Genomic DNA, 23,630 nt, shown 5'->3' with positions numbered 1-23,630 from the left:
TGTTAAAAATCAGCTTGAAAAGAACCCAGCATTAAAATTATTGAGTCTCTGGACTCTATAAAGAGAGTTAAATTTAATTCCTCTGCTTCTGTAACATGTACCAGATATAGAGAAATTGAGAGGTCTTTTTTTTTTTAGAATTCAGCTTTGAAACCTAGTTGATGCCTCAGCAGAATCACTGCCCTGCATCCCACGCCTGCTCACATCAAGACTTCAACACCACGTCTCAAGGACAAAAAAGGGGATTTCCACAGGGACTTGTGATGTAACAGGATACAAGTTGCTGCTTGTCTTTATGACGAGCTGGTGAGATACTGGAATCTTCACTCCATGTAAGTGGAACTTAAATTATTTATAGATGAGCTACTTCAACCAACAAGTTTTGTGAGACGTGAGGGAATTCTAGATTTCACCACATTTCCCAGCCACAGATAAAAACAATCTGGAAAAAGATTTTCTGACGACTTCGTGATGATTTTGAACTGTAGTTTCTTCCCCATACACCAGCTTGGTGTCTCTTACAGGTCAGAAACGTGGATCTTGTTACTTACATCAACTTTCATTTATGGTGAGAAAGCTTTTATCTCTTCTCTGACCCAGACTCCTCCAACACCTGAACTTTTAAAGCAAACAGCAAAACTGGATTTTTATGACCTTTAAACTTCAAGAATAATTTTTTCAAAAAACATGTAGCAATAGTTCTATTTTTATTCCAGCCATTGATGATGACTATGCTTTGCGATGTTTTATTTCTGTTTTTAAGACCATCAGAAGGATACTACTTGAGACAATCCATGTATCTGCTGCAGTGATATTTTTGTACTTTGTTTTTAAGATAAATAGATAAGGGTAAGCTGAACTCTACAGAGTAAAAAAACCAGCTTGTGAAAACACTTGCTGAGGATGCTGTTTATCAGTTGCTGCAGAACCACAACAGAACATGGCTTAGTAATATATACTCTATAATGCTAATCAATAAAGTAATTGAAATATTTAAGGCGTTTCTTTCATGTTTTTCTCTTCATGAGAAATGAGTATTAGACATTAAACACATTCTTTCAAAACACTTGAGAGTTGCAGGGTTTTTTTTCAAAACGATGCAAAGCCCTTATCCCTCTCCTGTCTTATCTCAGCCCCTTTGTGTGTCCCAGGGTTCTTAGAGCATGGTCCACTTAGAAGCCATTAGTCACCTATTGGCATATTTAGGAGTCTGATAGCTTTGAAGATCCGATCCTTGTGAGCACAAAGTGTTTGGTCACATCCGGAGCACGCAACACCAGATTGCTTGGCAGCACAAACACAGAGTGACAGAAGGACGCGGACGCAATCGCCCGTCCTTGCTGCTGAACCGGCCACAGAGCTCGATGCCATGGTGAGTCTGACTAAACTCAGAGTTGGGCACACTGGCCCCCAAGATGGCAAAACACCCACCCTGGGTGCCTGTCTCTCCAGGACCATCCTCCACATGCAGGCAGGATGCTTGTGGAAGACTTCTTTAGGACAACACTTTCTCTCCTAAGTCAGCTCGTGGCCCGGAAAAGCACTGAGCCACTGCCCACTCACTGCAATGTTTGTTCCTCAGCAGTTTTAAGGCTGCATGTCATAACAGCAGGAACTCTCCTCTGACAGTGCCTCTGCAAGTCTGTCTTGAAACCTGGTGATGGTGACAGATGCCAAACCCCACCACAAGAAATGGCTGTATGTGCTGTTCATCCCCTGTCTGCAGAGGGCATGACAAGGGAGAGAGTTGACTAACAGACAAATAGGATGGTCTGGAGGCTTTGCTTACCTGGGATTCTTCAGGTCCATCTCTATCTTCTGCCTTCTCACCCTCCTCCACCAACAGGACATTTCTCCATCATCAGCAACCTGTCACAACAATGAGAGAGAGAGAGAGAGAGAAGTCATTGTGGGTCTGGCTTCCCAGCTGGTATTTTTTGCCTTCCAGGCAGACAGGGAGTTTGCTCTGGGATCTGGGTCAGTAGTGTCGTTTTTCTCCCTTGCTGTTTGACAAACCTTCTGCCTGCTACACACAGGCAGGTCTTGTCCATCACCAGCATCTCTTCAAACATCTCCTGAGCAGCAGGGGAACAGCAATGAGAGGTGCTCTCAGCCAGCTGGAAACAAGGCAGATGGCTTCCTCTTCAGAGCTTCAGCTCCACCATCAGCTCCAGATTTACAAAACACTTGGACAGCAGGAGCTGTCTGATGGATGAGGGAACCAAGACAGGCCCAGTCCAGGGACTGGTGAAACTTGTTTTCTTGCCTGATTTTCTTTCTGATCATCTCTGTCCTTTATGCCATTTCTCTTCACATCCAACTCTACTGCCCTTTGTGATACTCATCTCCCAGGTCAGCAATTCTTTGCTCCTCCCCTTTTTTCTCACTTTCCACCATCACCTTTTCAGAGCTGCAACAGGAATGAAAGCAGGGGAACAATGTAAGATTTTGAAGTGTACTGTCAGAAACAAGATACCAACACACGCTGTTGGCTACAAATGAATCTCATTCACAGCAGTCCCTAAATCCAGGCTCCTGCATCACTTTGTCCTCCTAAAATATTCATGCTCTCCCATAAAAGTCATCCCTAGTTCTTTTACCTCCCCAGAGCCCCAGCTTTGCCCGCAGCCGGATGAGATTTCCCAGCCGGGCACTAGGTGGCAAAACATCCCGAGAACGGGAATTTCCCACCTCGGCTCCTTCGGCAGGGGCTACGGGAGCTTTGGAGGGTGCTTCAAACGCAGCTGAATATGCAGAAATCGCAAATCTAAACGCACGGAGGCCAACAGAGAGAGGAGTTGATTTGTATTCCCGACCTACCTTCGGGCAGAAGGGTTTGCGTACGAGCGTCTGAAGCTGTTTCCTTCACCGCAGCTCTCCCGCTGACAGACTGTGGCCGGAGAGCTTCAAATATGCAAACAGCGGCCCCGGTGAGAGCAGAGCCGTATCTATTTGCAGAGATGCGCTTGCGACACGTTCCTTGAGACAGGCACGGGTCAAGAGAATGTGCAGCACGTGGCCCGTGGATGTCTGCCCAAATCCTGCTGCTGTGGCACTGCCACCTCTGTCTATAGGGCACCCCATCCCTGGACTGTGGGTGGCAGGACCACTGTGAAGGAGAGGACAGAGCCATCACAGCCTCCCAGGTCTCTCTCCCTCACCCTAAAGAGCCCCCAGTCCCACGGATGCAACCTGACCCTGCAGGGTTTAGCTCACAGAGAGATTCCTGCTGTTCTTTGTTACACATGCAGCGGGGTCACCTGAACCACAGTCCAAGTCTTACCTCCAAACACACCTCCTGACCAGGCTTGGGCAGATCTCTTGGTGGGAATCACCTCTCCCCTTCAGAGCCAGAGCCTTTCCTTAGTCTGTAAAAGCAGACACAGAAGATATAGGGCCATGCAAGTGACAGACCCCAATATTTAACTATTAGGTTCTTGTGCCAAGAGGCTGAACTCTCCTCTTTCCCCCAGGGCCTGTGTCCTTCACTTACCAGTGTAATTACCATGTTCTGCCCTGTCCCTACTATATCATTCACTGTTTTGGCCAGCTGCAGGGTCCAGAGCAGGTGACTGAAAGCCACTTGTCCAAAAAAAAGCCTGGCCCTCAGGTCCTTGCTCTTGTGATTCCTTGCTAGCAAGAGCCATCTTTTTATTCCGTAGTAATCAGCCCCTTGATGGGACTCAGGGACTGAGCAGCCTCAGCTGCAAAGTGGTGTCAGTCATTTCTGCCTTCCCTGCCAAAAGCTCTCCTTCCTCAGTTATAAAAACTCACACACTGGACTTTGTTGGGAGGTGGGAGCTGAAACAAACCCACAGATACTTGACCTCACAAGCTGCTTTTTCCTCCTCTTGTAGATCTCAGGATGTGAAATTCTCACACAGACCTCTCCTGACTCTCTGCACTTCCACAGCCCCTTTGCTCAAAGGCTCCACAGCAGTTTTAAGTGCAGATTGTGCAGATCACAGAGGTAATACTGGCCAAAATGGGTGACACTTGGCAGGGTCCAGCTCTCCAGCTCTGGGTGCTCTGCACTGCTGGTAGCATCTGTGGATGAAGACATCTCTGCTGCCTCACTCCAAGGAAGCTGGACTGGAAAAAACTTCATCTGAGACCCCCATCAAGAAGGAGATGGGAGGGACTCCGGGGCACGTGGTGCCTGTAGCTGTATCAGAGCAGGAGGCTCTCGAGTGGGCACCCTCAACCTGTGTCACATGAGTCTGGTGGAGCAGTTTAATCCTGCATGAAGGTACCAGAAAGGGATGTTATGTCAGCTCAACAGCCTGGCAAACAGAGGGGAAAATGTGTTAAAAGCTATGACTTTCTGAGCATGTTCTCTGTCTGGAATCTGCCTGCAAAACAACTCAAATTTCTCAAAGGGATTCATTATTCAAAACTATTTGCTGAGTAATTTCTGTGAGTAATTGCAGGTCTGAACCTTGTCTGCAAACAATTCATTGTGAGCATCTGAGCAGGCAGCTACAACCATGCTCAGGGTCTGGTCTGTGTTCCCTGGCTGTGGGTGGATAACCCCAGAGCTGGGTGGGAAGGGTAAACAAACTTGTTTACAAAATCAGAGTCTTGGGAAAAAAAAAAAAGAAGGAAATTGTATCAGCTTAAAATAAGCTGTTTTCACCATGATTTCTAGATATAATTGGCTGAAACAATCTGGCAAAGAGAACTGGGCATTGGAGACCAGCCCTGGGCTGCCACATCCCTGCACGTGGTGTGTGGCTCTGTCCTCCAGCTGCACCCATGTCCCTGAGGCAGCAGCCAAACTGGTCCCCAGGCTGGGAAAGGAGAGGTGCAGGAGATGGGGAAGGAGGAGCTGCCTTAGTCCTTGTAGGGCCCTGAACATCACAGGGAGAGCTGTCTGCTAGAGGAGTGTGTCACAGAACCACTGCCCCTGGAAAATCCCCCCAAGCAGCACTGACAATGCACATACACGCTTGGAGAAGGAGCAGAGACCGACTGGAAGCATTTCCATAATTCAGGGCTCAGAAAGTGCACAGTAGCACTGGGCTGGGTACCAAAGTCATCACTCAAGCTATGTTTCCTGCTGAAATAATGAAATAACAGATGTCCAATTAACTGGCAAAGCAATATGCAAAGAGAAATATTGCTTGCAGAGACCTGGCATAATGCCCATGGAGTTATAATAAGAATATTTTATTTGTCCAGGCTTTAGATAACCTATTTCTATTCTCTCTCTGGCTGCCTCTGGAGCTCCTGAGAGTATGTTGGTTTCTTGTAATAACTTTTCTTTTCCAGTATCTCTGAAGTCTTCTCCCAATTCCACCAGCTCAAATTGATCTCAAATACTGTTAGACTAAACACTCCCTAATAGCTGGTGTTATAGACCAGAGTATCTGACACACTCAAACGGCAGAGGTTGCAAATCTGAGGCAGTGGTACTTTCCAAAAAGTACCTGTGTGGGAGCAGGAAGGAGAAGAAGGGCTAACCCGCTTCAGCCCTTAAAATAGGCAGAGTTAGAGCAGGAATAGGAAAAGAAAAAAAAAATCACCCTAGGAAAAAAATTATTTGGCCTGTTTCACACTGCAGTTTCCCAAGTCAAAATGAAACCCAAGGAATTGCCAATAGGACTGGACAGATGTCAACTCACCATCGACCTGCCCAGTAAGTTATTAAAATCCAGAGACTATTGCATGCAGAAAATCTTGTGTACAGTGCCCTGGAGCTCATGCAAGGCACGTACCTCACATCCCTGAAAAGCACAACAGGAAAGGATCCAATGGCAGCACGCTGGCCTATCAAATACACATGATTTAGATTAGGGATAACTAGCATAAACTAAAACCTCTGAACAAGGTGTCCAGCAAAATAAGATTTTTAATGGGTCAGTCCCTCCCTGTGGGCACCGCAGCAGTAACTGAACTGTTTGCTTAACTTGCCATGTAACCACAGCCCCGGGTCGGGAAGAACTGAACCCATTTAATTGTTGCAGCCATTAACCTAAAACATGTTCTCTGCAATTCTCTGTACCTGTTTGGCCCAAGAGCATTTCTGAATCCTTAGAAACAAGTCAGTAGTTGTAACCTCAGCAAAACTGGAGGCATCAAGCAGATAAGTGACTCACTGAAGATCAGAGTGTGACCCAGTTGCAGAATTAAGAATGGAAAACCTTTCACTGCATCCCGGTTGCATTCCTGGTGCTCTCTGATCTTGGGAAAGGCAACACAAAGGCAGCTCCAACACACTTACACACAGGAATTTGTTGTAAACTGCTACTGAGACAGCCCAGAAACATGACCTGTCAGTTCTGTTTCCTTCTTCCTTCCTCTTTAATTCTTAATTTTTTTTCTTCTCTTCTTAAATCTTTTATTCATAAATTTCTTTTATTGTTCCTTTTTTCTATCATGTTCTTAAGCTCCTTGTTTTGCAAAATTTCTCTTTATTTGCAGAGAACTTCACTGGAGAAAAACAGGAGATGCATAATAGAAAGGGAGCCCTTAAAATCACCTGCCAGTTAATCCCTTGGCTGCTGGTGGTTGCCATGTTCGTGGCCTGACAGCAGCCAGGAACACAAGGGTGGATGGCTGTGCAAACGTGCAGATGTGAGCTTGGGATTTTACTCTGTAAAGTGATGACAGAGCGAGAAGGAAAACACAGGATGCGACTGGAGAGTGGAAGATGTTTCCTCTCCGACAGCACCGTTCTGGGAGCCCAGCAAAGCCCCAGTTCTCACCAGTGGAAGTCTGGTGCAGGTGCAAAAAAGCAATCAAGTAACCAAAAATACAATGAGACAGCCTTTTCCTGCCATTCCTTGACCTCATCCTTTCTCAAACCAAACACTGCTGTTCTTTCAGGGAGGGGGGGGGAAAAATCCCCCGTTGCTTTTGACCAAACAAGAAAAGAAGAAAAACAAATCCCAGTCCAGCTCCTGCTATCTGTGGGTGACTGTCTAAACAGGGCTGAGGAGAGCAGTGTCTCAGCACCACACTGTCAAGCCTTGCAGCTGCGGGCAGTGAGCTGCAGCAGCACAATGGCATCAGAAATGCCCTGCCAGGGTCAGGCAGATCAAGCCAAACACGTGTAGTTTCCCCATTTTTACTTGGAAGGCACCGAATGAGGTCCTGGAGGCAAATACATAGTGTCTAGTAACTCCCAGAAAGAAGGATCATTTAGGTTGTAAAAGACCTTCGAGATCATCGAGCCCAACCTTTGATCCAGGAAGATCAGAAGACAAGAGAAAACCCAGGTTTGCCTCCAGTGCCTTGCCCACATGTTGGTCCTGCACCAGCATATTAAGTCCATCCTCTGGATTTGGAAGAATTCCTCCTGCTGTTGCTCTCCACTCCCAGTACAACACAGAAAGACTCTGCTTGTGGACATCCGAGTGGCATCACCATCTCCACAGAGTGGGAACAAGCTTGTCCAAAGCAAACACCAGCAAAAAAAAAAAAAAAAACAACAGAAATAAAGAAAATATCAAGCTCAGAGGTAAGAACAAGGCAGCCAATTGCTAGGTGTTCTCACACTAAATGGCATCACTGCAAGGAGCAAGTCGGAATATTTTAACCAAAATGTTCCAGCAAAGAATTCGTTTCTGGCAACCAAGCTGTATTGGAAATTTCCTTCCAATCAGCATGGCCAGAAAAAAACAGCTAACACTGACAGCAGCAAACTAATCTATACTGAAAGCTTTTTCCTGTATATTGGAGGAAAAAACAAAGAAAGAGAGAAAAATTAAATGAAACCCACCATACCTTCCCCCCTAAAAATCTTGTCCCTAGTTGTCTTTTTATTCTAAAATAATGAGAGCTAAATTTCACTGGCATCTCAATTCCAAAGGCAAACTTTGCAAGCAGGCTGTTTTCCTATTGAAAATAAAATGAAAAGCACTACTCGCAAACCTGCAGACTTTCCAAAAGCCAGGAACTGTGTCCAAGCACACTGACCTTTTGCTAAGCTCTAAAAAATGTAATAAATGCAAAGTGCAACAGCATCTGGAACCTGCCCCGACATCTTGAATTCACATTCTCACTTGCTGATGAAAGATGCTTTGCATTTTCCTTTAAACAGGTTTGCTCCCAAAAATCATGCTGCAGCCTGGAGCCATGGCTGTGCTGGGGGCCTGATCCCAACCTGACCCAAATTTGGAACATGAAGGGGCCCTCACCACACAGCAGCTTCATCCTGCTGCTCTGCCTCTACCTGGTGCTGTGCAGTGGAAGAGAAACACGGTTTGTTGTGACCTTACTAAGGGCTTTTGTTTTCAGGCTGGCTCCCAGGACCCTCATTTTCCCCAGGAAAATCTGTGTGTATGATGCAAAACCAATACAAGAATTGCCTCAGTTCAGGAGTATCTGTGGAATAACACTATGAGTTTTATTGCCCACCATACACTGAACTCTCTCTCCTGTTGCAGCTGGCAGGTCTTCAAAGGAAACTTGATGCTATTTTGAGAATCCAAGAAATCCAGAAAGCTCAGACTTGAGGCATCTAAGCGAGAAGAGGGAAACCCAACAGGATCCCAACTCCATCATTTTGAATCAGGGATTAACTCCCAGCCCCAGATATAACCCCCCAGATCCATGCAGTGAAAACTGCACATGCAGCCATGTCTGGGTTCATTCTTTGGCTGCTGAGGGTGGCTGGAACAGGAACAAAGCAAGTGGGCTCAGGGATGTACAGGAGAAGGATATCCAGAGCCACTGGTGGAGCCTGACTGTCCCACATCCACAGCATCCTGGTGGTTGCACAGCACAAACATCCCCGGGACACAACAAGGATTTGCTTACGAGAACTGAAGAACAAAACTGGGTTAACAGGGAGGAGCGACCCTCCTAGAAATGACAATCCATTGCAACGTACTAACTGTAATCACAAAAATGATCTGCTGCTTATAGAAAACAAAAGGCCATCACCTGCATATATTTCACCCCATCAAAAACATATATGTTTGTTTAAACATTTCAAACGTGTTCACCTGCCCAAGACTGTGGACTGATTCTGACACCTGACATCACACACATACATTCACACAATAGACAGGACACAAATGGAGGCAATCAAGAAGCACAAATGTAGGTCATCCTGACCTGATGCAAGAACCTTTGTCCAGGAGACCTGCATGCCCAGGCTACTACTGGGTAGCTGTGTCATGCCAAGGTGGGTCCCCACTGTGCACAGCAACACCCAGCACTCAGGAGATGCTTATATACACTCAGTTCACTGATTTCCCATTAGCTAAAGGTCACTGAAGACTTTGTAAAAAGCTTTATACTCTCAGCATGATCATTCTAGGTGACAAATACTTCTGATTTACCCAAGACACAAAATATACAGAGTCAGAAATCAATAAGGCACGCAAAGGTTGAGAGAGAAAAACTGGAGGTAGAGAGAGGTGCCCAATAACATGTGAAAGGTCATTGGCACCATCTCTCCTGCATCACTTCCACCCCCCATGGACATTGTCCTGCTTGCAGAGACTGACAGCTAGAGAAGCTGCAAGCCTTCCACTCCCAGCACAGGCAAGCAGCACCTTAGCCCACTGCTCTTTTTAGTCTGCTTCTCAACAACTGTTTGGTGCAAGTCTACAGCTCCCACCACCGTTTATCTATTTCAGATAATCTGCCCCCACATGGTGTATTAAAACCCCCAGGATTTTGCCCACTGCATTCCGATAACCGTTTGCCACTTAATTATTCATTTCTTTCTCTTCTCCTCTACTTTGGGCCCTCCTTCCTCCCTGGAAAAGCAGACAGGGAAGGTCTCCATGCTGCAGCAGATGGTTTCTCAGCAGCCCCTCTCACTCAGCATTTACCCACTCCAAAGCATCCCCATTTTGTTTGTAGATGCCTTCCACTCCCTTTTCATCCTTCAGAAACACATCCCCAGCCCTACTCCACTCCCTTCTGACCACTCTTTTGGCTACCACTGCCTTTTTGACACATCTTCTTGGCTCTTCTCTGTCCCCTGCACTCCTCCTATGTTTTCCACAGAGACCTGCGCAGGGTCCAAACAAAACAAGAGTCAATCCCAATGGCATTTTCTTCCATCCATTTTGAATTCCTGCAAGACAGAGAAATAAACACTGAAACTGCAGCTTCTCCACCACAAAATGTGGTTTTGCCAAAGCTGTGTGTGATCCATCTGCCTGGGGGACAAAACATGGAATTTGTGAAGGCACTGCCTGGTGGATCAGAAAAAGTCTCCCTCATTTGCTTAGCACATGGTTTGGGTAAGGCTGGGAGTACTTTGATACTGGCACAGTTTGCTGATGAGAATCTGAGACAAAATTACAAACCCCTTCATTAGGTGAAAAGTACCAGCCCCACTAATGCTCACTGGCATCTTAGCTGGCTGAGCACACTGCTCAAGGATGCCCAGCATTTCCCAAGATAAAGAAAGACATTTTGTTCGGAGTGATGGTGCACTGTGCCTCCCTCTCATCCCGAGCTGCCTGGAAGCCAGCCAGGGACAGAGCAGGATGGTGAGCTGTGACCTCTGCATTTCTGTAGCAGAGTTTTGCCCATGGACCCATACAAGCCCCTGAGCACTCCAAAGCGTACACACTTCTTGAATCAACACAGTTTTCATGCCAACAGCTTCCAGGCCAACCTCATGGTAAGAAATGTCTGGATTGAGGCATTTCTTCATGGCTTTCACTGCCAAATGCTGCAGCTCTGTATCCCAACATTCCCACTGAAGTCACTGCTCCTCCTGGAGACCTCCAAACCTCCTGTGGACACAGCTCACAGTGAGAAGCCCTCCAGAAAACAGGGATCTTCCCCTCCCCCTTTATGGGGGACAAAGAGAAGACAGCTTGAGTAGCCCACCAAAGGGCTCAGAGCAAACAATTAGCATCACTGATAATTAAATACATGCTCCTCGGCTCTGCCTTGTGTTTTGAGGAGGAGAACATGGTCCATTACATGAGTTCCTGGGTTTGTAACATCATTCACATCAGCCCTGCAAGGGAAACTCCTGCCACCCTCCATCCCTCCGCTGCCTGGGGGTCATCATCTCTCTCCAGATGCAACGGACCAGGTCCAAACCCACAGCCCACACGGCAAGGACACCATCACCTGAAAAGCCAGAAATAAAAAGCAAGTCTTAAGGTATAAATGGTGAGCCCCACTTACTTGCCCCACTTCCCCTCTGGGGCAGTCTGTTAAAATTACTGCACCATTCTCCATCAGCACCCATGGTGTGACTCCCAGGTGTGTCCTGTGAAGGACTGAGAGTTGGACTCGATGATTCTTGTGGTGGTCCCTTTCAACTCATGATATTCTACAATTCTATAGGATATGTTTTAAATCACCTCCTTCCGTGAGGTTTTCCAGAGCCTTTGGCAGCAATTACTTTTCCAGTTTCAGACGGCCTCACCTGCAGCACAGGTTGCACAAATAAAAGCTCCTGCTGAGCACAGGAACTGCACTGTGGGCTTGGGTTGTGCTTTGCTCATCGTCTCGCAGGGCATCGGTGACAGGAATTACTGCTGACAGCGGGTGTAAGAGACGGACTCCTGCTGCCGCAGGAGCCTGGCCGGGGGGAGCGGCAGCGGCGTCTGTCAGAGCCCAGGAATACAAAATGGGTTTCAGATGGGCCGCTGCGGAGCGGCTCCCACAGCGCCTCGTACAGACACAGCAGCGAGAGGCTCGACCAGACCCGCCGCCCTGCCGAGCATCCCCCCCATCCCAGCACGGGGCCCTCCGGCATCCCCCCCATCCCACCACGGGGCTCTCCTGCGTCGCTCTCGCCTGGGAATGCGGTTCTCCCGCATCGCTCCCATCCCAGCGCGGGGCTCTCCAACATCGCTCCCGGCATGTCCTGGCGCTCTCCCACAGCTCCCAAGCCAAATGTCCCAGCTCCTGCAAGGACAAACCTCAGCCTGCACAGCTCGAGCTAGATCCCCGATCAGATTGAACCAAGGATAGAGGAGAAGAGCCGCATTATGCCAGCTCCAGACCCAGCGCCGCCCACCCTCCCCATCCCTTCCCCAAACAGCCAGGTACCAATGGCTTTATTAAATTCTGCTTTATTTTTCCCTGCTGCCCTTGCCTAGAGGGCTTACAAGCAAGACCAACGTGGGCAAGCCCTTAAATTCAAGCAACACGACTTGCTTATATGCCATCACACCCCACACCCTCCCTGGCACCGTTCTGCACCACAGCCCTGCAGTGCCCTGCCAAGTCACCGGCTTTCCCCCGCGGCCACTGCAAAGGTCCAGCTTGTGTAAGAAGGAACAAACTGGCTTTTCTTCACCACCCTTTCAATGCTGCCATTCATCCCCTACCCTCCATCCTCCCAGTGCCACCTTGAAGGATGCAAAACACACAGCCAAAGCACTTCATTTCATGTTATCCCAGGGCAAATGTTGTCCATGGGTGATGAGTCTACAATTTTGTCCCCATTAAGCACAAGTGAATTAAAGGGTTAAGGCAAAAAAATACAGAGATGCAAAGGTACCCATGTGTTAAGGACGCTCCTACCCTGGCAAAGTCATGTCACTGCTCAAAAAGCAAAGAGTTCTGAGACTTGACAGCCCCTTCCTGGAGGATGCAGGGGCTGCAAAGCCAGGTCACATGAATCCCACTGTACCAGTGAATCCGGCATCTGACAGTGAGGGACGGAATCTGTTCAATGGTTGTGTAAAGACTTTGGCTCCGATGCTGAGCAAGCACTAAAGCTGGTTTTAGTTCTACCCAGCTGGAAACATCTTGGTCAAACCCCAGGTTATTTTTGCATCTGCACATCAGTTCTGCCTGGTTAGAGACTCCGTGCTGACTTTGGCCAAGTGGTCAACCCCAGGGAAAAGCAAGCCAGGAGGGGAACAGGACACAGCTTTGCAGGCTGAGCATGAAATGACAAAGCCAGGTTTATTCAGACACAAATAGGCAGCTTCAAAGCATTTTTCCACCCCTCATAAAATCAATACTAGTATCATAACCATCTACACTCCAAGACTTTTAGCCCTCTTCTGACTTCAGGCCAGCACGGATGCATTCTGCCTGCCATTATTTGTCAAATACCAAATTCCAACTCCTCTAGGAAACCAGGGGGGAAGGAAGCATGGCTGGTTGAAATCTTTGTCCTTCTCCCCCCCCCCCATACACACTTTCACATCATGAGAACAGAGCAAGAAACCCACAAAAAATGCACATTCCCAAAGCCAGAGGCTACATCCCAGTTCTGGCAACCCAGTGGTCTCACCACAAAGCTCAGCGCAGCCTGGATCCCCTTTGACTTCTTAACAATACATTCACAGTGGTGGCAGGGTGGGGAAGGAGGGCTTCAAAAGGAAGGAGCAGCAAGGAACAAGCTATTTTGAATCCAGAAGCCAACCACTGCAAGATGCACACTCCCCATCCGAGCTTTACTGCTCCTCCCGGGCAAGTGCTTTGAAGCGTGGCAATGGAAAATGAGGAGAGAGCCAACAGCACCCGGCACACTGGATGGATACGAGTCTGCAAACACTAAAATGCCTAAGATGTCAGTAAAGGCTGGGCTTGGTGGGGTGAAAGAGGGAAAGCAGAGAAGACAGAGCCCTCAGTACACCATCCGTACATTCTCCTGACTTCAGCTTCCAGGGATGCTGATGAAACCATTGGGATGCAGGCAGCCTGCAGGCAGCCTCACACATTTGGACTTCAGCATGATGCAGGGTGGTATTAGCACATAAATCTGGAATTTACCCACTTTATCCAGCTTTGGATGGGGAGAGAGAAGGCGGTGTTCAAAGGCCTCCACAGTTTCCTCTCTCTAGCCAGTGTCAGCAAGGGAAAGGAGGTTTTTTACTTCTACTGCTGTTAAATCACAAAGCAGTCACGTGGAGATGATAGACTCCCACATCACATGCACCAGCTGCTGGGCAGGATTTGCAGCCATTTTGCACCTTTTCTGCCAATTGCACAACCGGGCCCTTGCTGCCAAAAATGATGGTAACACTCTGCAGCCCATTCCTCCCCTGCCCTGGATGACCAACAGCCAGGCCTTGAAAAGATGCTCCTGGGCTCTTGCCTGGGACGAGCCATGGCCATGAATCACAGGACAACTGTGGCTGAGGAGGCAGCAGCTGGTTTACAGTGTCACCAGGGTACAGCAGCCAAGCCCTGGTCGGAGGGGCAGGAAGAGACAGGACCAGAAGAAGAGGTGCAGGGGAAGCAGCTGGGAGGAAGTTTGCGCAGCATCTGCGCCACGGTCCCAGCCACCCACGTCTACTCATACTAAACATCAATTACATGGAAATTAAAAGAGGAAAAAATAAACACTCTGAAAAGACAAGAGATGAAAACATCCACGCTTTATCTTTGAAGAGTGAGATGAACCCACCCTGAAGAAATGTAAATGTAGCAGGAGTCAAGATACTCCTGGGATTACTCATTACAGGAGACGAGATTCTCTACATCTTTCTGTTTTGCAGCAATTAGCTGGTAACTGGGAAAAAAATTGAATAGATCAACACTTTTCTATTATTAGTTTTAAATAATGACTCAGAAACAGGCACTTCCTTTTTTCCCAAGCTGTGAGGAGCTAGGCACCAAGACCCTGATAATGGCTTCAGGCTCATTTAAACTGCAAATGTCTCTGCAGAAATTACAAGAGAGCAGTGTGAATACAATGCGAAACAAACCCTTTGTTTCAAGTGGAACTACTAGCAATTACCTTTCATTTACAGGTTAAAAAGCTTGATGCAGCATATTTGTTAGGAAGAGCATGCAGTGCCAAAAAGATGTACGTGTACAGAAATTGGGAAAGTGAGGGGAGACAGAAAAAGTCATGCCTGCTGATGGCCTTGGAGAGGAACCGAGTAAAAGGCCAATACAAAGAAGTCTGCCCAAAACACAGGGCTGCCTCCCAAGGCCTGACCATGGACCTTAGTCACCAATACCATCCACAGTGCAGGGAAATAATTAAGCATTTCAGCTCTGAAAGAGTTGCCTGCCTAATGTGCTAAGCAGACAGTTTTTGCAGAGCAATTCAGAAAGAAAAAGAGAAGCAGATTCAGCTGATGAGACACAAAAAGTCTCTCTAAAGGCATTAATTTCCTTTGGGAAGCAGCCCACATGCTCCTGGCACAGTGGGAACCATCACTCCTGCAGCAGGTCCCAGCAAGGCAGATGATCAAATCTGCACCAGTCACTTGGAATCAGCAGAAAGGCAGTGGATGAGGATGCAGTGTCACGAGCGGGAGCTGGCATGCTGAAAACAAACGAGCTTGGAGCTCACCTTGACATCTGCTTATTGAAAGAAACCTTTTGGATCTTCTTCCAGGGATAAGCATCTGCATCCCTGCCACATTCCCTTAAAGCGTGCACAGGAACGAGGACACAGCAGAGCTCTCGAGGGACCTGCAGTGCACACAGCAGTGACCAGGACAGCTGGGCCATCCAAGAGCACACTCTGCCCCTCCTGGCTGGTCACAACCCCCAAAAACGTCAGGCACCATCATGCAACAGGACATGTCAAGGGAGATGCTCCACACTAGCAAGGTATACAAGGGCTGAACCACAGCTTTTTGGACAGTAGAGTCCCACACTGCTTTCCCAAAAGGTGAGGCAGTGCAGAGGTGCTGTGTTGGCCACCTGCACGTCCCAAAGCACCTCACAGGCTTGGTGTCACTGCTCCCAGCGCTATTTCCTTCCCGTGACCCTGGCATCAGGCTCACCAGCTGTGAGCAGCACACGTCGCCGGAGCCCTGGCGCTCTTCCAGGACTGTTTGGCAGAGTCAGGCACTGACCCATCCCATCTGCCTTGAGCCAGCTTAGAGCCAACCACCAGCAGACCTGGCTGGTGAAGGCACCACTGACATCCCAACTTCCAGAGAGATCTGAGTGCTCTGCAGACCTCAGACCTCCAAAACAGCAGCCCTGAGACAACACACAGAGGCAGGTGCATAATTTCTTGGGGTTTTCTTTTACTGTCTTTTTTTTTATTCCTTCCCTTCCTTTGCCACGACACACGCTTTGTATTAAATATCTTAAATATATTAATTTTTAAAAAGTATTAATAAAAAGCTACTGAAGGACACAGTTGGCAGAGTGACCAAGGGCAGCGACCCATTGCAAAATATGGGGACATTTTAAAAAACAGAAAACCAATGATAACCAAAAAAATGGCATTTTTTGCATATGCACAGCTGGCTGGAATACCCTGGATTCTGACATTATTGCAAAAATGGAAGGGGAAGCAGTAGAAAAAATATATTCCATTGTACCAACCTGTATGGGGAAGGGAGTTAAGAGCAAAAATGAGGAGGCTTTAAACATTTTTGGTATTTCAGATGTTCCCTCCCACACCCACTGCCCAATCACATTTAGTCTTTAAGCAAGTTTTCTGGCTTGGGGTAGCCAAAGAGTACAAAATCTGCTTCGTAAAGCTTGTAGAGCTGCTGCCTCCAAGCCAGTGGGATTTTGGCAAACCAGTTATCTTCCCAGCTGCTGGCAGTCCTGTTCCTGTAGCTGGGTGGGAAGCGAAGCAGCCTGTCCACTTTGAGGAGCTGCAATAAATAAGCAGCATCCTCATCCAGCGTCTCCAGCTTTCCAATGAAATCATAGTCTATCTGGCACGGGTGGCACAGGCGGTAAATCTGCCTCCAGTGCTCATTGAAGGGGGTCATCTTCTCTGTCCTGGGATCCAGTAAGTACTGGATGAAGTCAGAAAAGGAGACTTTGAGGCCTGCCCCGAAGGCCTCGCTAACGGAGGTGGGGAGGTTGGTGTGGTTGGAGTAGAGCTTTAACATGGGGATGGCGAAACGCCGGTAGAACTCCTCGTTCTCCAGCTCAAATTTGCTGCGGAAGGCGGAGATGAGGCGGACAAAAGGGTCCCTCACAAAGAGGAACTTGGTGTACTTCTTCAGCTTGATCTTCATGAGGTGCCGGGAGAACTTCCCGTAGCGGCGCCAGAATTTGTTGAACGTCAGGTGGGTGCTGGTGTTGTGGACGTGTTCCCGGGGGATGTCCAGAGGGTTCCGGTACGGGACCCCCTGGTCCAGGAGGCTCTCACTGAGCACAATCATCACTCGTTTCCAGTTGGTGCAGGCCACCTTGGGCACGTAGCAGTAGATGATGCCATGGCGGTCATCCACGATCAGGTGGTTGAGCTCGTAGTTTGGGATGTCATCAAAGGAGCGCTCCTTGGTGGGAAAGGTGAAGCTGGAATTGGCACAAAACTCCCGCAGCGTTCTCTGCCTCTCCACCTGCAGCTTCTCTTGGTCCAGGCTGTTCCTGTCCTTGTGCGTAGACCAATCATAGCCCCGCACCTTCTCCTCCAAATTACTCACCACGGGCTTGTTGGAGCCCTGGACAAGGAGCTGCTCTGTCTTTCGGGGGGTAGAGTTGTTCTGTCTCAGGCTCGAACTAAGAAGCTTTGCCAAAAATTCATCTACATCTGGCAAGGCTTCCCAGTCTTCACCTGCCGTGATACCAGGGATGGCTCCTGGGGAACGAGGCCTGGAGAAGGACGTGTGCAGGTAGAAGTGAGCTGTCCCCACGTTGTCCCAGTACACAATGATCAGGAGGATCATGAAGATGGAGACCAGCACCACAGAGAGACGGAGGAGCCGTGCTTTGGTCATCCTGACACCTACTGTGGTAGCTGACTTTCACCTGGATTCACCTCTGACTCACAGAGTGAGGCTTGGGATCCAGCATGGTGCTGCAGAGCAGGATCCTGGAAAGGCATGAGAAAAAAAAAAAAGTCAGTAGAGCCCTTAATCCCTCTGGTTTAGGGAGAATGACCTGGCACAATCAAGACTTGCTGTGGGGCCAGCCATGCCCATTTTCACACAGGGAGAACTCTGAGAGTACCCAGAGGGACCCTGTGGAGAAGAGCTGACTGGCCAAAAGGAGGCACAATGTGTTGCAATTTTATCAGTTTCATAGCAATCGTGGCTTTTTATCAATCTTAAGCTTCTGGAATCACATGATTTCAAGAAAAGTTCTGTTTTAATTTAAAAAAAATAAGTAAAATACAATGATTTCAGGCCTAGAGCTCACAGAAGCAAGTTTGAGAGTATTAAAATATACAACCGTATACAGGAAGTATGCAGAGCCAACCACCCCCTTGAATTTTACACATATCTAACACACAAGAAAAAAGAAGGCTTAATCCATGATTTTAAATTGTGATATCACAATGTGGTCTCATCTCCCCGTGAAGGTGCTCTGTGCTGAAAACAAATTCTTTATTGGAGTTACAAACACAGGGCTGAAGATGCCACTGCCTCAGTGCCTAAAGCAAGTCCCTGCTGAGAGCACATCACTGACCTGAACACATCATCTTATCTACTCTGTGTAGATAAGTGTGAAGGCACCCAGTAGATGTTCCCTCCACAACCTTTCTTGATAGCTACTTCATTTTGTCAGGAACAGAGATTACACAAAGAGTTTTCTTACAAAAACCCCCAAAGGGACACAGCCCTGATAAGAGCCACTCATCAATAAAAATCTAAAGGAGTAATTACTTTTAACTGAATGATTTCTGAGATTAAGGATGCTCTGGTAAATCTCTGTTCGTTTTCAGACACTTGACTCGGGACCTCTTTTCCTTGTTTAATGTAATTTATATTTCTATCACACTCATCACTAAACTCTTGATCACCAAAGAGAGGTATGAAATCACTGTTAAAAGGGCACCTCAGATCATCTGTTCTAGAGGGTGCAGCAGGTAGGCTCCATGCAGAGGCAGGCTGGCAAACCAGCCTTGTTCTCTCCCCCAGCCATCAAGGAGTCAGTGCCTCCGGCCAGGGAAGAACATCATAGCAAAGTGAGGAGCTAAAAGTAATCACTCCAATGTCCTCCTCCCCTCCAAGCACAGTCCAGGCCCTGATTGTAAACACAGAACAGCACCTACAGATAGAAAACAAGAACTGCCCTTTCTGCAGCCATTCCAAATCTCTCCAACGACTTCAGAACAAACCCTGCAAACAGCAGCTCTGAAAAACAAAGCCACTTCAGGGCAAGCTGCCCTGAAAAACTTTTCAAAATGAAGGCTGGGTCTCTCTCCCAAAACACAGAGGTTGCTCCCCAGCCAATTCACATCACCCTTAAACAGCACCAACCCCACCCTGCAGAGAGATACAGAAGAACCCGAGTTCAGATATGCAGAAGTGCTGAGCTCTGTCGTTCCCAAGGAAAAGGTGCTCAGCACAGCCTTGCAGCAAATAACCTGGTAAGGAGCCCCCTTCATGGCTGTGCTTGTGTCTCAGGGGTGCCAGATTTTAACAACCAAACTCCAGGTTTGAAATATTAGACAAGAATTTAGTTACAAACAGGAACAATACCAGATATTGTTACATGTTGAAGCATTAGGTCAGCTTGTCCCAAAAGACAGAAAACACAGATCTGAAGGCTTAGGGTTTCTCCACCCTGGTGTATTTATTTACAATCTGGAACTAGGGAGAGCCAGAATTTCAGCAGAGCTGTGGCCTAACACATAGCTTTGCACTGCAACACCAAAAAGTACCTTTCCTGGAGCCAGGCTCTTATTCTGCCTGGGAAGAGGAGCTGGAGGAACTGCAGACATAACGTTTTACAGTCTGCAGAGCAAGAAGCAGGTATTACTCAGCAGTAATTCTCTACGTTTAGCTAGTCAAGATTGAGGATGGAGCAGACCTAAGAAGAAACACCCAGAGAGATGAGCATGGAGCTAAAGAAGGGCCAAATTACATATGTGCGTCAGCACTTCAAGCCAAGCATCTCCGTCCAGCAGCAGAAGATAATGGAGGGACGCTGCCAAGCCTCCTGCTTGGCACACTCCTGGGTTTGCGTTTTGCCCAAATCTGTTCTTGCTTTTGAGCCCGTTCAGCTGCTCAGGGCAGGGACTGCTTCCCACTCTGGATGAATAGGGTGCCCACTGCGCACATAATCCCAGCACGCTGCGTTTCCAACGCTGCTTGAGACCTCTAGGCTGGCTGGAATGCAGCAAGCCTGGAAAGCTGCACGGAGCATCCTTTTCTGCTATTCCCATACCCAGCAGGTTCCACAGCCCCGGGCAGCACAGCAGCCTGCTGACATTCCTGCAAAGCTGTCCCAGCCCAGGCGTGGACAGATCGCCCTCTGGGCAGCAGTGACAGGAGCAAACGGGACACTGTGTGTGGCACACACATTCCTGGGGCAAAGGGAAGGAGGGCTCTTCCTCAAAGCCACCATCATAATGCAGCTTTACTGAGAGCACCCCAAGGGCTCCAGCCTGCTTTCCAGGACATGCACAGAGGCCTGCCAGAGAGTTTGGCTTTTCCAAGACACACAGCAGTGAGCAGCAAAGGGCTCCACTTCTATTAACTCTACCAGTGCCAGAGAGGAGCCCTGGAAAAGAGCAGTAAGACAGCTTAATTCCCCCTGAGGAGGAAAACAGTGCAGAAAACAGAGTTACTCTATTGATTACGATACATCCTCTTCCTGAGCACTTCACAAAGGATGCCAAACTGAAAGGACAAATTACAGGTCTCTGTGCACATAAGAGGGAACATGTCTCTGTCTTCCCCTTGCCAGAATCAAAACGAGAAGTCTCCAGAAAGAGCCAAGAATTTACATTCAAGTTCAACCCAAAGTCACCAGCCAACAGGAACGTGCACCTGGATCCACACAAAGCTGCCTCTGTGACACGACGCTGGCAAATTGAGAAGTGGACCAAGTGCTATAATCATCCTACAGAGTCCCCTGAGCAGCCAGACCATGACCAGCTCCAACCTGAACCTGGCCTGCCTATGAACCAAGGAGTCTTCTCCCGAGTCCGAGTCAAACACTGAGGTCTGAGGTCACTGTTTCCATTCTCTCCTATCACAAGCTGCCGTTTCAAACAATCACCTCTCAAACTTTCATTTAACACCAGAAAGGAGGGATGTGTCCCCAGCACTCTTATTGCAAAAGCTATTGCAGATGCAACTCCTCGGGGATTTGGAAACCTTATTTCCACTTCACAGCCCAATTGTAACTGTTTATTCTCAGGGCAGATAACAGCTTAAGTAATTTGTGTCTCTTTTTTCCCCTCTTCTTGGCTTTGTGCAAGGACTACATTCTTTCACAGCCTCACCGCAAAAGGAAGTAACTCCAGCTCACTTGCAGGAGCAGTAAGGCCTACAGAAAATAAAGCAGCTTACACAAAGCCATGCACCAGAGACAAGGGGCAATAACCCCTTTCTGTGAACAGGCATGGTTTTGAAATGAGTGTGCCTCCAAAGGCTTGGGTGCAGGTCTCATCTCTTTGTATTTCCCCAGGCTTGTCCCTCTCCCACAGCTTCCCCCCAGGGAAGCACATGGCACAGGTCAGGCACTAAGTACCAGTTCACCTCCTCCAGCACCCACTCATCCTAGCAGGTGAAGATATGGGATTTCAGGTAGCTTGCTTGGGCTTTACCTCCTTCTGAAGACAGAAAGAAGTGGAATAAGAACTTTTAAAAACATACAATCCTCCCCCCACCCAAAAAAAAAAAAAATTCAAATGGATATTTTCCCTTGGAGCGCCTGCATTTACCAGCAATCACTGGACCCGTGCAGCCTTCTGTACCCACACACCATTACACACACCTGGCACCAGTTGCACTTAGGGAATCATCAGCCTCTAGAAACATAGAACCAAGTTAATCTCCTAAAGGTGAAGGAGAACAAGCTACCACCAGCCAAAGCAGATAGACTATACCAAGAAGCAAATTTCATATGCTCGGCCATCACTCACCTCATTGCTTCTCCCCAGCTTCCCAAAAGTCTGGCACTCTTTGCAGTGCAGGGTGGTTTTAACCCATGGTTACATTAGTATTACTGCACAGTATAAGCAAAAAATAGGAATTGCATTGCATGTTTCTCTCCATCTTAGCACATATACCCTGGACCCTGAACATTCTAACCTACAGTCATGGCAGCTGTAGATTGCTGCGAATTGCTGCCAAAAAAGCCTGGTTTGTACAGGCTTAGCAGTGCCAGTTGCCTCTTTTTTAATGTCCATACTTGGAAGCTGTCACAATAACAGTGTGTCTAAAATTTCCAGAAGGAAACTCCCAAAACACAGCATGTCCTGCGTATCCACTACTTTTATCACAAACTTCCAGCACACGCATCTTCCCCGCCCTTACAAAAGCAGGAAGCGCCTCCGGCAGCCCCGGTGCTGCAGCCCGGGCCAGCAACACGCCGGGACACTCGTTGTGTGCCAACAGGGGGGCCAGAAACCAGCCCCCGACACCCGCACTGCCTGCGACCGCCTCGCGAACACCTGATTCCGGCACACTTTCCAGCCTGAGCTCGGCGGTGAAGTTCTGCGCGTGGAGTTCAGGCGGGATTAGCGGCGTTTTCCGCCGGATCTCTTGGAGCGGCGCTGAAAGCCGGGCTCTGCGCTCGGGAGGCGGCCGATTCCCGGGATGGCTCTCGGTCGCCAACGAGCCCAGCGGCACCGGCTGCAGAGCACCGGGCAGAGCTGCTGCTTCCAGCCTCAGGCCCAGCACCAGGATCATTAAGGTTGGAAAAGACCTGTAAGATCATCGAGACCAACCCATTCACCAAGCACTGTCAGCCCCGCCACCAAACCGCGACCCTCAGCGCCACATCCACGTCTGCCTCCAAGGGGACGGTGTCACCACCAGCTCCCCGGGCAGCTCCTTCCCTGCCTCAGCTCGAGGCCGTTCCCTCTCGCTCTACCTCTTGTCACCCGGGAGAAAAGACCGACGCCCACCTGCCCCCACCCTCCTCCCAGGCAGGGAGCGACAAGGTCCCCCCTGTGCCCCCTTTCCCCCCGGCTGAGCCCCCCCTGCTCGCCGGGGAATGTCCATCCCGGCGGCACCGCGGGGAAGGTGAAGGAGAAGCGGAGCCGCCCCGCAGAGCCCCGCGCACGATGCCCCGTGTCCCGCCGGAGCCGAGCCCTACCTGGCACCGGGCAGAGCGCAGGAACGGGGAGGGGGGAACACCTCGCTGCGCCTCATAACCGGGGCTGGCCCGGCCCCGGGGCGGCACCGCCTCACCGCGCCCCGCCCGGCCCCGCAGGCACCGAGCGGCCGCGGCCCCGCGCTCACCTCCCGCCGGGGAGCCTTCGCCTCCCTCCTCCTCCTCCTCTTCCTCCTCCTCCTCCCGCTCCTGCTCCGCCCGTCCCGGGCCCGGCGCCGCCGCCTCTCGCGAGACGCCGGCGCGGGGGCTCCCCGCGGGGCCGCGCAGGCGCCGCTCCGCCCGCGGGGGGCGGCCCCGGCCCCGCTCACGGCGTGGGGATTCGGGACACGGAGGGAGCGGGACACCCGGGGACGCCCCTCGGGCCCCCCCCACGCTGGGGAGGCGCTGCCGGACCCTCTGCGAGCGCCGTTGCACGGGGGGGGGGGGGGGGAATCAAAGTGTTTTCTTGTGCTTTCTCAGCGCAAGGAGAGGGTCCGACAAAGGGGGTCAGGGGTCTTGGAGCGTCTCTCTGGGAGCTGGGTTTGTTCAGCCTTCTGGTCCTTCGAGTGTAGTTCCGGGCTTGGCTCAGGAACTGCTGGCACAGATTTATCTTATACACACTCTGCTTATTTTATCTGTGTGCTCTTTTTTTTCTTTATATCTTTGTTTATCCAGAAGAATCAGCCCTGGGAACAAGTGTTCCTGACCTAGTTCACCATCACACTTCTGTTTTCTGTTTCATAAGGAAAATGGGCTGTTTGCTGGACCTGCTCATACACCTGCATTGCATGCCCACCTCAGGGGTTTAAGAC

General features: G+C 49.2%; 1 protein-coding gene across 3 annotated transcripts; it reads right to left on the bottom strand.

Moving 5' to 3' along the window:
• Window positions 1-15,902: 15,902 nt before the first annotated feature.
• CHST12 (carbohydrate sulfotransferase 12) lies at window positions 15,903-23,050 on the bottom strand. 3 transcript variants are annotated; one of them, XM_032704324.1, is made up of 2 exons: window positions 22,968-23,050; window positions 15,903-17,638 (listed from the first exon to the last, which is right to left on the bottom strand). In XM_032704324.1, exon 2 carries the CDS (start codon window positions 17,541-17,543, stop codon window positions 16,284-16,286), a length of 1,260 nt encoding a protein of 419 aa, XP_032560215.1. In that variant the 5' UTR covers window positions 17,544-17,638; window positions 22,968-23,050; the 3' UTR covers window positions 15,903-16,283. The 3 variants fall into 3 exon arrangements, with proteins under 3 accessions (XP_032560215.1, XP_032560214.1, XP_032560216.1); XM_032704323.1 differs by lacking the exon at window positions 22,968-23,050 and adding an exon at window positions 22,822-22,918; XM_032704325.1 differs by lacking the exon at window positions 22,968-23,050 and adding an exon at window positions 21,258-21,923.
• Window positions 23,051-23,630: the final 580 nt, after the last annotated feature.

The sequence above is a fragment of the Chiroxiphia lanceolata genome, chromosome 16 (genome assembly GCF_009829145.1).
Source record: "Chiroxiphia lanceolata isolate bChiLan1 chromosome 16, bChiLan1.pri, whole genome shotgun sequence".
NCBI lineage: Eukaryota > Metazoa > Chordata > Aves > Passeriformes > Pipridae > Chiroxiphia > Chiroxiphia lanceolata.
Note: the sequence above shows the minus strand (reverse complement) of the source record. Positions and strands in the feature narration are given on the sequence as shown.